The following is a 14,189-nucleotide window of genomic DNA, read 5'->3' as shown; positions in this document are numbered from 1 at the left end:
CGTAATTTATTTATTTTGTCGTAGGCCAAATCTGCTCTCATTACGTGTGATCGAAAGATTGTTATGGTTTTTCTTGTCTAACTATCATTAAGTTCTTACTTTATTTATCATTGTTGACTTTTGACCTCCAAGGTCATTCGTTTACTGTTGACTTTGATTCCGATGCCCAAGTAACTGTTATCCAATAACGTGTGTCCCACATCTTCACCTAATGGGTACTTCGTCATAAGAATGAGTACATTTTTATAATGCCTTCAAATATACATCGGTATGTATCTATACATATATATACATGTAGAGTAAACAAAGTGATTAAGGTGTAGATGCAATACTCGTAATAAAGTATATGGTAATATATGTTAATAGAAAAGTAATATGGTAATATAGAGTAATAGGAGAGTATATTGTAATTCGTAGGAAAGTATATTTAAGAATATGTTTAAATTAAAATAAATTTAGGTATTTGTTGAATAAATAGTAACATCTCATGTCTTGTTCAATCATTTGAAAAATACACTGGGATGAAAATAAAATGGAAATGAAAAAGATTAGAAATTTTTTATTGAGCATGATTTTGACTTTAATACATGTTATTGTTTTAAATAAAAATACATTCAAAATTTAAATATCTACGATAGCAATATATGAATATACAATTTAGAAATAAATGCAAGTATACCTGTACTACATGGATATGAAATTGATTAGATTTTAAATTCAAATTTTTATGTGTATCTATTCATCAGGGGTTCACTATGATTATTTTAAAAATTATTTAATTTTTCAATAAATAAAGAATATTATCGAAGACTGTAATTCGTCTATAGTTATAAGATACCTATATATATATATATATATGCCTACACATTCAACTTACTGGTTAAAAAATCATGGATGAATAGTGCACGTTAGCAATCGAGATGGACAACGAAGGCATGCATTTATGTCAGTTTTTTCTACGAAGAAGCCACATCGCATATTCTAATAATAGAGTGAGTCCGTTCAAAGATTTATTCACATTGTTGTTGGTTTAAAACAGATTTCTGTTGTAATTACCTAACCGCCATGGCCCGGTTAATAAAAGTAGCCGAAAGGGAGTTGTCGGGACTGGGCTGGGCTAGGCGAATGAGCTCTCTCTCTCTCATGTGGTACAGTTGATCCCCATGCCCGCGCGCCGATCGTGGCCGAATGTCCGGCATGACGTGGGTTAACTCGCCCCAAGTCACGCCCGATGGACGGCGTTCCTCTGTTCGTCAATCGAAACAGCCATCGTCATCATGGCCTTTCTCGTCGCTTCCACTTCTTTATCGACGCCGTGGTGGTCACCGTTTTAGTGGGCCACCGCACGTTTCTGTCTAAATCAGGGGCCTTTTGTTTGATTTGTGTCAGGTCCTGCTGCTGTCGTCGGCGTTCTCCTCCTCCGACTTTTGTCCCGGGTACTTCTATTTCTTTCATCTGTGTTTTCTCGATATACCAGACACATGAGATTCTGCTTGTTCTCTTGGTGTCACCGCGTCCACCTACCTCCGTTTCTCGTGCGGCCTTTCTTGTGTGTCACTTCCATCCTCCAACGTTGGGGCTATTCTCTGCCGACCCCGATATGTTCCCCCCGCGCTCCCCCTCGCGTTCCCGATAATCCATGTAACGGCCAGGATTGAACCACGAGATCTGACGGGTGAGATGTCTCGAGTTAGTTGATGGAGTTGGGAGGTTTCAGAGACGGGTACTAGTAACGAGAGTTTCCTGTTTCAGCAGCGGCATCGCTCATTCTTCATACACGGGTAGAGGTGCAGTTTTTAACTATGGACTTCGCCGTGCGTTTCTCGGGGATGAGTTCTTGGTATTGCAATCCTCCTGTTGTGCGGTGGAGTTTGGCTCGCTGCTCTTTGCGTTCACCCTGTGAGTTTTGCAGATCAGTGAAAGGTGGCGTGGTCGGGGCAGTGTCACTGTTGGAGCGGGATGCTTGAGTTTTGTACATGGAGGTGGCAAATGATGATGCCTGAAGGGCTGCGCTCCTAAATCGGTGGTGGCATCGTTGTCGAGGCTGGTGCGTAGATTTTTAAAAAGGAATTTGTGAATGTTTTTTGAATAATTTTTCCGATTGTGTAAGAGTTTTTGAACTCTAAGCAGACATACGGACGGATCTTAGCTGAGTGGCTTGTCGTTTGTGTGAGGCTCTTCTTCTCATGGCTGTGAACTTAACTGCGATCGAAGTGTTGGATATATAGGTATCTTAGAGAGCAGCGTACCCTAGGCTTTGATTCTTGTGAGTATCTAGAGGTATTTTACACCTTGTGTTCTTTACCATGAAGAAACCGCTGCTGAGCCCATTGAGGAGCAGGACTTCTAAATCAACATTTCGATTCACTTGCTTTGTTTCCGTGGCCGCACTAATTGCAGGCTCTCTTTTCTACTTATTCCTGCTTGCTAATCCTGCGCTGAGATCGCAAATAGGTGCTATTAGGTTGAATCGCAGTTTGGCGATTGCGAACGAGGTCTCTTCCGCTGTTGCCTTCGCGGGCGCAGGCGCTGAATTTTCTTGTGATTGTACTTCCGAACTCAACTCCCAGAATGTTTCGAAGATGTCTGTCCTCGTTGGCGTGTTCACTATGGCGTCTAAGGTGGAGAGGAGGAATCTCCTGAGATTAGCATACAGTGTGCAGAGCGCAACAGACGCAGACGTGACGATACGATTTGTCATTGGCAGACCGAGAAATGAGGAAGAAAAGCTCACAATTGCTTTGGAGTCCCTCACACACAAGGATATCATTATCCTCGATTGTGAGGAGAACATGAACCATGGAAAAAGTTTTGCTTACTTCTTCACAGTTGCAGCAATGGGAGTCCGATTTGACTACGTCATGAAGGTCGACGACGATGCCTACGTCCGTGTAGCCAACCTCGCAAAGTCTCTTGATCCACTACCCAGGGATGACCTCTACTATGGATACGTCATTCCATGCGAGAACAAGGATCCCTACGCCTGGTACATGGCAGGCATGGGCTATCTCATCTCGTGGGACCTAGTGCAATGGGTGCACGACTCCCCGACCGTTCGTAACAACACCAACGGCACGGAGGATAAACTCGTGGGAGACTGGTTGAAGAGCGCAGGGAAGGCCAAAAACCGCGTGAGCAAGAAGCCCTTCTTCTACGACCACCCAGAATTTGGTGGCAAGTGTGCGCATGATCTCATCCCCGAGACTATTCTGATACATCAAGTGAAAACCCCCGCGAGGTGGCAGCAAGTTCTGAAGTTCTTCGAGCATGACCGCGTTGAGGCCTTGGCTGCACCATCAGCACCCATAGCTAGCATGTCATCTTCTATATAGGACCTGAGTTGGTTTGGCTAAAACCCCGCCATCGGACGAAGTTCCTTTGTTTATCGAGTATCTGAACCTGCGAGGGGTCACTCTACAGTGCCCCCATTTATAGTATTCTTTGTTATATTCCTTCCTTCCCTCCCTTCTTTTATTAAATTTTGATAATTTGCGGCAGCTCTGTACATTTCGGATGGATGCTGATCTTTGGTAATGTGGAGGAGCGATTGCGCACAGTGGTGTTCACTAAAGTTGCAGAAAGGGTCTTTGGAATGAATCCTCTGGGCATATTCTTGTCAATTCCTGAATTACTCATCATCAGTAACCGTCAAGTGGCTTTTCTCGAGTACTCGTAATTATATATATTTATGGCATCATAATGAGCAGATGTACTTCGTCAACGTAGCCACACAGTGTTTCAAATGCCTCAAACTTCGCCATCAAGGATGCTGCTCTGAGGGGCTTTTGCATTCATCATGGATCCGCGACAGTCAACACCTGCCGCACTATTTATTCATGGTTAGCGTCTTCGGAATTTTTAAACTGAGTAGCCTGCCCTGCAGCAACGCATAGGGCTCCGCTACCAGCACGTCCACGGTTCGTCTTTCGCTAGTTTGACACAGCGACCGATATTGGACCAGCATGAAATCTTTCTCGCTAACTAAACAACTAACTTTGGCTTCGCGGAGGCGTCAACCGAGAGTTACCAATCTCCTGCTGGGAATAATGACTGCTTACATAAAATCTGACGTAACAGACGCTTTCCTATGCTTGAAAAATTCATTTACTGTTTTGGCTAATGAAATCGCTTGTTGCAGTAAGACTTGAAAAATAATGAAGTGCAGCAACGACCGACTGGAACAACCGTATAGCTCCAATTGTAAATCCTTGTACCAAGAACGTGAGCCCGAAGTTTATTTGTTTGTACTTTCGAATGAACAGAATTGAAGCACATGATTGCCACGGCTATATTACGGTGAGCTAAAGATTTTGATTGACAGCTTCTAAAACTCCCTTTCTCGGTTGCACGGTTCTCGGCAACTACCTCTCTAATGTGCTCACATTGCTGCACGCTAGGTGCCCACGTCGTTGATGATGCAGTCTGATGTGACGACATACTATTCAAAACATGCAGAGAAAGCATACCGTGGAGCATGAGTCCTAATCACGACAGATTGTAGCATGCATGGCCTTCGACCAACCTCCAGCCACGTCGCTATGGTGATAGTATAGATGTTAGGTGTGGTCACCCCATTGAAGCACTTGAAGAAGCTGTAGCTGAGCGACTGTTCAGATTAACTAACCATCTGTTTCAGTCGTTCTCGTCGTGGAGAAGTACGTCTCTTACAAGGTGCATTCCCTGCAAGAATCTAGTTACGCCCTTGTCAGCTTGTAGGTAAGGCTCATGAAACTACCATAGATCTTAGCACATGCTAGCTAATTCTAATCGCAAAGAAAGGGGTTACCAACATCTCGGAGATATGGTATGAACATTTGATAGAAGCCAGTTACCTTAATAACCTTGGGATCGTGTCTGATGCGGGGACGCCCGAGCAGAAAATGCTCTCGCATACTCTGGAGGATGACATCCTCTCATATGAACTAATAATGAATCTGGCTTGAAGGTCCTTCCGCAATGCCTACACACACGATGGATTGCTGATTTGGGGGGTAAAACTTTCTTAACATACTAACGTGATGGTTGTTGTACCATATACTTGAAATATGGTACAACTTTCGGAATGATCAACAATTTTGAAATGTGTGGTCAAGACAAAATTGTACAGAAAGGGAACTTGAAGACGTACGGGCACTCCTGGAGGAATTGTCCAAAGTTGGGTGGGGGTAAACAATCAGTCTCGGGGTCTTGCAGAGCTTTTTCCCAATCTGAAGTCGTCAATCCATGAATAAATGATCTGCAATCAATCACATTTCAAGCGGCAGAGCACAGTGTCAAATGTGAATGTTGTATTTATGCTGCAACAAAGGTGAATGCTTTCTGATAAACCGTGGCATTCAACTTGCATTGTATTTGTGAATGCTGTTTAATTGCGTACTTCTCATGATTTTCGGGAAAGTTTATGCACTTCTTTCCGATGGCTTTTCTTGGAGTCTGCACTGGTTTTGTGTCGTTGGTACCCTTGTGAAAACCTGGAGGAAGAGGCATCGGTGACGTGGTTTTCTTCACGCTTGGTGGACCATTGCTATTTATCGCGCTTTTGACGAGAACTCTGTGGATGTGAAAAGACAGAACGAGACAGCCTTGAGCGAAAGAGGAATTGCAGAATAGAATGCAGTAGTGGAAGAATGCTGAACCGAAGGTTACCTCGTTACAGCAGATGTTGGTGTCTCTGCGTCTTTTTCTGAAGAACCCTTGTCAATATCTATTTCTGAACTGTCGGGCTCGGATTGCAAACTCGGCACAGACAGCACTGCTTCTTTCGTATTGAGTTCCCGTGGATTATTGTGGGGGTTCACGTTTGACGGTGCCTCCTCGTCAGCAATTGTGAAATTGACTTCTGTCCTTGAAAGTGTAATTTTGGTGAGGATCTTCGCCTTCGATATTTGACAATGCGCAAGCTCTTTCTTTCGAGGGATCTGATTTTCTTCAGGAGTACGACTGCTTTTTCTATGTAATACTGGTAGATGACGAGTCTCTTGACAGGATCGTGAAACATGAGTTGATATTTTTTCCTTGATCGGCGAATTGGAGCAAGTTCGGAGCACGTTTGCTTGCGGGTGGGTTTTGGTTTTCAGAGTCTTTGCGGCATCACTTGGATGAATCAATGATACTTCACATGTGCGGCCGAGGCTTCGCCTTCCCTTACTACTTCCTCGGGTCCACCGAGACCAAAGTGATCTGATGATATTAGAAGTGGACTGATCAATCTCCTGTTTGTCGTTCTCTTCATGTTCCTCTTTTATTTCACTAAGATGTAAGGTGCTCAAGCTTTTTGATCGACAGCCACTCCAGAATGATATATCGTCGTGCATACATTCAACGTGCGAGGCTTCTGGAGACAAGAGAGCGTACTCTCCTGATCTCTCGGAAGGAGGACTCAAATTCGTGTTACGCATTCCAAACAAACTTTTCCTGATCTCCCTCTTCCACAGTCTTTTCGCACTACCTGGTGTTGAGGGTGGTTCAATCGATGAGGGGAGGGAATCGTAAGGTAAAGTCTGTACACCTTGCAATGTTGACGACTGTCTGATCTTAGCCAGGGTATCCTTCACTGGTTTGCAGTTGACCATTTTTAGGAGGCGAGGCGAAATTTCATTGTCAGAAGACGATAAGCAGAAATCCGACCTTTCCACATCTATCACCTCTTGCTTTGAGTCATCTGATCTTCTTGCTGAACGGCTTTGTTTGGCGGCATTTAGTGAGTTGCCTCGATTGGCGCAAGCGACATTGCCATTCCACATGATTCGGTAGCTTCTATGATCACTTTGATTTGATAGGTCGAGGCCACAACCTCTGGATACTTGAGTTTTGAACGACCCTTGCTTTTCTTTATTTTGGCACTTGGCGAGATTCTCAGCTGGCTTGCCTGCAGTTCGTGAGTTGACTGGAAGTTAGCGTGTGAATCTATATATAATGTTCCTGACCGAAGTATTTAAACCTAAAAGCTGATTGTCAACGCAGCTGGCTCTAATATACAAGTTTTCATAGGATTCGAAATCCTACTAGCAAAAATGTCAATAAGTTGTGAAGCTTTCAAGACGAAATCTCCTGAGCCGTGCAATGGATGGATCACATCGTCATCACTCAAGTCCTTCCAGATGAATGTGCTTTTGTAGTTTCTGCGCAATGGAATGGTGTCGCATACCTGTTAAAACCAATTAACTGTGGTCTAGACTAAATATGCGTAACCTACATCAGTCACATACAGAAGAGATTGATAGCAGAGAGCCTCAAATTCTTCGTGTCCAGGCCAGTGTGGTTATCAACAACGAACCTTTTGTAAGACCACGAAAACGAATGATTTATGCCTTGTCCGCGCAGCAAAGTAAGCCGCTTCTTCACATCTATAAAAAAATGATGGTCTTAGAAATTCATGACTTTGCTTTGAGATCGTAAGGAAATGAAAATTGAAAATTTGATCAAGCGGACTGAATATGGAGCTGAATATTATGCTAGACACGCATAATCTGAACATTAAATGGTACCTCTCAGGCGTACGCCATCTTGGCCAGGTGGATATTGCACCTCGATCATGTGAGGGTCCTCAAATTTTCCATCCCAGTTGAGCTGATACACAACTTGCACAATCGAATACTCTTCTTCAAGTGCCATGCTTTTTGAGCTTGGAGAGTACATATAAAGAATTGAAATGGCAGTGTTGAAACCGAGAAACAGAGTCCGTGTCCAGAATTTTCAGCAAAATGTGTATGAAACTGTTCAACAATGAAATTCAGCGGAGTTCGTAAGTATCATCCGCATGGTTTGGAACAAGCTCAAGACAGAAGAGAATATTCTACAATGCACGTGATGTGATTCACCAGATCTTGCTCTTTAGTGGCAATAACAGAACATGCACCTAAATAAATAAATAAATAAATAAGAACAATCACTGACTTTTAAGTGGTCTTGTTGAGTAGATCAAGGAAGACACATGTAAAGGCGGTGGTTACTGCGTCCGCACACATATCTTATAACGCTCAGGCCTTCAATTTTTGTGCTGGAGTACAAGAGTGCATCACAAAACAAGACTCTATGACAAATCTTCCAAGTACTTCAGTAATTACAGCAAGCTTTAGATCAGCAATCCAAGGAATGCATAACACGCATGGATCTTCGAGAAGTCTTAGAAATTGCTATGCGATGCGTTCCTGCGCATCTAACAATCCAGTGCTATATATAATTCAGAGCCTGCACAACTACAATCTGATAATTCGGTTAGTCCTCTACACTTCAACATGACCAGATAACGTAGGTCTAGACAAGAAAAACAAGTGGTCAGACGATGGAATAACTCACAAGTGTACGAATAGTGCCCCTAAATATACTCGCCGGTTAGATGAGCTGCAATTACTCGTCACCATAATAGAATCACACATGTTGCCATGATCGAAACAGTAAAAAATGCATCCCCCTACCTTGTGATGTTAAAGCAGTGCTCAATGCACGCTACAGGGCCATCCGCGCCATGAATGCTTCAGAAACAAGAGCTCCAGACAAAGACGCCACCACAACACATTTGATTGAGAAGCAATCAGACAATGCGAAGCCATCCTCACTATCACCAGCCAGTGGAGGACCTCGAATTCTCTCCTCAAAAACACCTCGAACCAAATACAAATCCATCGAATCATTCACTCGATCCCAAAAACAGAACACGCCAACTCGCCACCTCACACTTCCACCCTGTCACACATGTTTCCCGATACGAAAGCACTGGTCACACAGAACTCAGGCCAAGACGCAATTCGAAGTACAAGACAGTCAACATGTCGACACGCGGAGGCATCATTCAACCTCGTCAGGCATGAAGAGCTCGGTCCAGAGATGCACCTACTCGGTCACCAAGCTCCCCGACGCTGCGCATCCTCGCTGCAACAACTGTAGGTTGATGGAGCTCAACTTATACGCTGCGAGTCAGGAATCTTAGCATCATCGCCTCCACTGCAAGTCACACTTATGGCGCCAGAGTCACGCATGCTCTAAAAACAATTTTGCTCTCTCGCTCGCTGGATCTATCTCTCGCTAAGTTGTTGACGGTGATGTGTGAATTGCGTAATCAGCGTAAGGAATTCTTCGAATGATATCAGAGGTGTGCGGCAGTGATCCCGTCGATGCGGTACAGGCAAGAGTGACATGAGGCAGCCGGACAAGGACTAAGAAGAAGTGTGGTCGGGTAGGGTAGGGTAGGGATAGGCAGGAAAAGGCGGGGTGATGGAAAAGGCCGGCAGGTAGATGGGAACGTGATAGGTACTGAGTCGACTTGGACAGGCCTGGCCTGGCCTTCCTCGCAGAAGCCTCGTACTCCAGCTCTGTCTGTGCCACTGTACACTCGGGCGGTACTGTCCTGCAATGCTCGATTCGACCTCGGAGGCAACCTAGGTTGCGGCATTTCGCACTCCCCGGTCCGGGTATCCATCCGAGTCTCGGGCAGCTCTGGAGAAATTTTACAACCCAAATCGACTGCTGTCTATTCTCTTTTCTAACTCCAGTGAATATTCAATGAATATTCAGACATTCACTTCACTTCCACAGTACACTTTGCAAACTTCAATTGGAATCTCACCTTTGATATATGTAGTTTGGAAAGTTTAATATTAGAGTGTAAACTGTACTTTGATGTATTTTTTCCACTTTGATCCGAAATTAATAGAACTTAAGTGGGTTAAGGTAAAATATGTCCTGGTATTTCAAGGGGTCTTTATCCTAGAGAGGATAAGGTAAGAGGTCATAACTTTTATTTTTTTGATTAGTTGAATCAAGAAGCCTCATTTTAGAAAGTTCTTATACCTGCAAGCTTACTTTAAAAAGCCATGATTTAAAATCATTTCAAAGGTCCCTCTCTTGGTAAAAGAAAAAAACCTCTACTAGAAGTCTTGGTTTTTGGATATAGAATAAAGTGAGAATAGGTAATGACATGAACCAAATCATTCTTTTATTGCTAATTTAAATATATCAATTCATATCTTCATTCTAACAAATATGGAAAATATGAAGAAAAGAAAAATCTATGTTTTTAGTAGTTGACTTAAGCATTGTCATAGAGCTTCATGAGTTTTTTTAAAAGCTGCCTCTTGAAATGAGCCCAATGGAAATTTTGGGAGACAATAATATTCATGCTGTAAGGAAAGAATACATTCTATCTCATCTTTTCTACTTGGTACTTTTGGATTGACTAATCTACATATAAAGATTGTTTGCACTTGGTAAAATTAATTGTAATATTAATAATATATATATATATATATATATATTTGATCAAGTTTTGAATTCATTCATGGTTTGGCAAGTTAACTTTGGTTAATATAATGATTGATAACTCTATTGGCAAAAACTGATACTTTACTTCACATTTTAGGTGTTCATTGTACTAGGAAGCCACTTCTTTCTACAAATCTTGAGCCCAATATTTAACTCTTTGGATTGAACTAAAGAACCTATTTATTACACACCTTTTGGATACTTGAAAAACTATGCCAAATACTACAATGGAAAAGATCCATGGGAAAATCATATACCATGTTGATTTTCACCTTTTTATATTTGCTTCTGTGACTAGATGGAGATCTCATGTACATAGGTAACATAGCTTATACTTCCTCAGTCACCATATCAACCACCCTTGGCTGCAACATCTTCACCATTAATTTTTAAAATAACTGAGAGCCAACCACGTAATCTAATATTTTTGAATAAATTTTCATTTTGAAGGAGTGGGGAATGGAGGATCTAGATGAGGTGAAAACATGCAAATTAGTCAGTCCAATACTGAGAATGACACTTTCTTTATTGAAAGGAGGATAGCAAGTAGATACAACCCTTTTTACTTTTTAGAAGGAGTGGAGAATCTGTCTGGTACATACATACACATACAAATAAGGCCAATCACCAACTCTATTAGCATCTCCATTAATTGCTTAGTACTACAATTTTGGTTTGGTTCCCTTTGAAATAATACATCTGGTGGAAGTTGGTAGAGGAAAACATGGTGATTAAGGACCAAACATGACAATTAATAGCAAGTGTCATATATAAGATTTTTTAATATAATATTTTAAACTGAAGAATCTTTGATTGATTTGATGTCAATTTATATATATATATATATATATATATATATAATTTGAATACATTATTCAGTATGATTAACCAACTCCAAATTTTAATAGTTTCTAAAATGGGATCTAAATTTTTTTTATTACTCACTCAAAAAATTATGTGAATGAACTTTTAAGCATTGAAACAGGAAAAATTAATTTTTTTAAAAATGAAAAAAATGAAAAAAAAAAAAAAAAAAACTAGTCGTTTTTATTTTTATTTTTTCGTTCTGTGAAAAGGAATATCATTTTTTAAACAAAAATTGACTATTCATTACCAAACGTGGTTTAAACTTGAGGAGATTTTATGCTTTGGTGGCCAATTCTATTAGTCTGATTTGTATTACTCAATAAACAGTGATAACTACAGAATACATACTCCATAATTGTAGTGCTGATCAGAATGGTATCTGTTCTCTTGTAGCCCACTAAGGCAATATAGTCCCAATTGAGGGAGGGAGGGGAGGTTGTTCTCTATAATTCATTAATGGAAATGCTGTCAGAGCCTTGCTTGTATGTGCTTGTGGGATGATGTTGATAGTCTAAGTATTTGTTGGATTCTCCACTCTTCTTCTTCCTCCTCTCCTACTATGAACTACTGTGAAGTAGAAGTTTTCATTTACTTGCTCTTTGCCTTGGATTGAGTGCTCCATAAGATTGCACATCCTCTCAATGTCCACTTCTCTAAAATAAAACATATATATTTTTAAAATAAATAAATATATCACTTTAAAATACTTCAAATGCTTCAAAAAAATATTTCTTGATTTAAATTTATTATATGTTTATATACATATATATAGATAGAACAAAAAGAAGTTTATAATTTAAATTATTAAATAGAGAGAATATAATAGTAAAGAAAATAAGTAAGAATGTAATATAAAAAAATTAGATTTAAAATACTTCAAATAATTTAAATTAATAAATAAATAATACTAGCCAATTAATTATCTTATAAATGCTATCTAATAAATATTAAATATAATAAAATTTATAGATATTAGATTATTATTTTTTGATCTATTTGAGCAAATAAAATTATACATGTTATTTTATTATATAATAAATAGTTGTATCTTGCATAATTTATATCCTTAAACTATCATGGACATATATATTTACGTAGATAAGAAGTGCAATGTAGTAGGTAAATGTAGGTATATTTAATATTATTTTGTGGCATAACTTCTTAGAAGCTTCATGGATGCGTATTTGATTTTATACATGTTTATAGTTGATTGATAAGTTAGAAACTTGGCCAATAAGTTAGCAATGTGTTATATATGTGGATAACTAGTGGTATAAGATAATAATGTAGTATATATATAGAAAACTTGCCTTGCAAGTTATAGAATATTGCTATTTAACTTTTAGTTGAATAGTATATATGAAGATAAGAGTGAAGCCTTTTTTTACTCTTATTAATGTCTTTTTAGTCTTTAGGCTTATTATTTTTGGCAATAATAATTCTAATTTAATATTATATCATCTTTGAGAATTTTTTTTATCTTTTTGAATAACACAAGAGTTTATTGATTTATTACTCATTTAATAATCATGTCCTTAACAATTTGACAAGAGTGCTAAATAATTTTCCATACTTTGTATTAGAAGTGAGTGGATTATTTTACTTCTATTTTTGTACTTTGAAGATTGTAAACTATCCACCTTTATATTTATATTTAATTTTTTAAATTGATTGTTTTTTTTTTTTTTTTTTTAAAATGGACTACCTCTCTTTGTAAAAACTTTTATTTGATATTAGAGATTACACATTATCCTCCTCTAATTTAACTTTTAGATTTATTTGAATTGTATATAAAAAAAAAATCATGGATGCTACTCTTGGCAAAAGTGAAAATAGATTTACAACTATTATAGATCTTTATGAGCTTATCAATATTCTAAGAAAGAAAATTTCACATATCTCTAATGTCAACTACGGAAGTAGTATTTTGATATCTATGGAAGATATCAATAACAAATTTCAAAATATATGCCAAAAAGTTATGCAATTGAAAGAAACAAGTAAATAAAGCTTACAACTAAATCCAAGAAATCTTACTACTCTAAGTATGAAAGAAACACAGATAAGTATGCTCAAGAAGTTTGATGGAATAAGATCAAAATTTTAAGGATTTTTACAATAAATAAAGCTCTATTTAAGATTACATTCTTTTAAATATTCTCATAGATTTATTCAAGTTATATTCATAGATGTGCTTCTTTCTAGGAGTGCCTTTTCTTGGTTTGCAGCTTTAATAGAAAAATACTCATGTCTTTTCCATGATATAAATTCATTCTTACAAGTTTAATAGCTACTTTTGGAGAAAATATTCAAAAAAGATAATATCAAAGATTTATTATTAATAATTTCAAGAACAGGCTTATTATAATAATTTATTGCTCAAGCCATTGCATGCAACAATCAATTCTTTGAAAGATGCCAAGAACAAAGATTTGATTGAAGAGGTATAAATTAAGCTATGGCAATAATCTCTAAGTTTATAGAAGCTTATTCATCAAGATCAAAACCTATGCAAATTAAAATGGTATATTTTAATAAACTTATTAAGAAAAATTCAATGTGATCAAGAAAATTTATGCTCATATTATGGAAAATTTATGGATACTTGTCACGGCCATAATCATGTAAGCTAATAATTACATATAGAAATAGGTAGAAGTAAGTAAAAGTAGATAAAAGTAAGTTAATTGTATAATATTTAATATAGAAGCTTCCTAGAAACTTCCTAGACGCTGCTTTGACTTCATAGGTGTCTTTAATTGACTTTTTGGATTAGAAACGTGGTCAACAAGTTGGCCATGTGCCACACATGTTGTTAGCTTGAAGATCAAGCTAACTATGTGGCCCACACGTAGAAAAACTTGCCTTGTAAGTCAAGGCATGTGTCCTACAAAGTCAACACATATTGGAGGTCCTATAGAACGTCGCCACGTAGCCCCTAGTTAGATAGTATATATAGAGACAAGAGTGAAGGCTTCTTCACTCTTGTCAACTCCTTTCTTGCTTCTAGTCCAGCTTCAAGAGTCTTTAATTTCTTGTCTTGTGGCAATAGCCATTCCAGT

The 14,189-nt window shown here is 38.8% G+C and overlaps 2 protein-coding genes across 11 annotated transcripts; one reads left to right on the top strand and one right to left on the bottom strand.

The window, feature by feature from the left end:
- Nucleotides 1-1,344: 1,344 nt before the first annotated feature.
- Nucleotides 1,345-3,497, top strand: LOC112293475 (beta-1,3-galactosyltransferase pvg3). Of its 4 annotated transcripts, none has more exons than XM_024542977.3 (2): nt 1,345-1,787; nt 1,913-3,497. In XM_024542977.3, exon 2 carries the CDS (start codon nt 2,307-2,309, stop codon nt 3,330-3,332), a length of 1,026 nt encoding a protein of 341 aa, XP_024398745.1. In that variant the 5' UTR covers nt 1,345-1,787; nt 1,913-2,306; the 3' UTR covers nt 3,333-3,497. The 4 variants fall into 4 exon arrangements, with proteins under 4 accessions (XP_024398745.1, XP_024398831.1, XP_073394951.1 ...); XM_024543063.3 differs by having other exon boundaries at nt 1,349-2,047; nt 2,455-3,497; XM_073538850.2 differs by having other exon boundaries at nt 1,351-2,047; nt 2,465-3,497.
- A 711-nt stretch (nt 3,498-4,208) lies between these two features.
- Nucleotides 4,209-9,253, bottom strand: LOC112293172 (protein SOSEKI 3-like). 7 transcript variants are annotated; one of them, XM_090255781.1, is made up of 11 exons: nt 8,833-9,252; nt 8,418-8,685; nt 7,897-8,205; nt 7,488-7,715; nt 7,277-7,346; nt 7,006-7,121; nt 5,647-6,868; nt 5,378-5,551; nt 5,129-5,236; nt 4,833-4,960; nt 4,209-4,690 (listed from the first exon to the last, which is right to left on the bottom strand). In XM_090255781.1, exons 4-10 carry the CDS (start codon nt 7,636-7,638, stop codon nt 4,834-4,836), a joined length of 1,968 nt encoding a protein of 655 aa, XP_090111907.1. In that variant the 5' UTR covers nt 7,639-7,715; nt 7,897-8,205; nt 8,418-8,685; nt 8,833-9,252; the 3' UTR covers nt 4,209-4,690; nt 4,833. The 7 variants fall into 7 exon arrangements, with proteins under 7 accessions (XP_090111907.1, XP_090111910.1, XP_090111913.1 ...); XM_090255784.1 differs by having other exon boundaries at nt 4,209-4,680; XM_090255787.1 differs by having other exon boundaries at nt 7,897-8,198.
- Nucleotides 9,254-14,189: the final 4,936 nt, after the last annotated feature.

Source organism: Physcomitrium patens, chromosome 1, assembly GCF_059467195.1.
Source record: "Physcomitrium patens ecotype Gransden chromosome 1, ASM5946719v1, whole genome shotgun sequence".
NCBI classification, from domain to species: domain Eukaryota; kingdom Viridiplantae; phylum Streptophyta; class Bryopsida; order Funariales; family Funariaceae; genus Physcomitrium; species Physcomitrium patens.
The sequence above is the reverse complement of the archived record's forward strand: the minus strand, read 5'-3'. Positions and strand labels throughout refer to the sequence as shown.

Excerpts from the sequence above, each read along its gene's own strand:
- LOC112293475 (XM_024542977.3), top strand. The coding sequence starts at position 2,307 with ATGAAGAAACCGCTGCTGAGCCCATTGAGGAGCAGGACTTCTAAATCA.
- LOC112293172 (XM_090255789.1), bottom strand. The coding sequence starts at position 7,638 with ATGTACTCTCCAAGCTCAAAAAGCATGGCACTTGAAGAAGAGTATTCG. Across the intron at positions 7,122-7,276 it reads TTTTCGTGGTCTTACAAAAG|AAACTACAAAAGCACATTCA; the intron begins GTTCGTTGTTGA and ends TCCATTGCGCAG. Across the intron at positions 5,552-5,646 it reads CCAACATCTGCTGTAACGAG|AGTTCTCGTCAAAAGCGCGA; the intron begins GTAACCTTCGGT and ends TCACATCCACAG.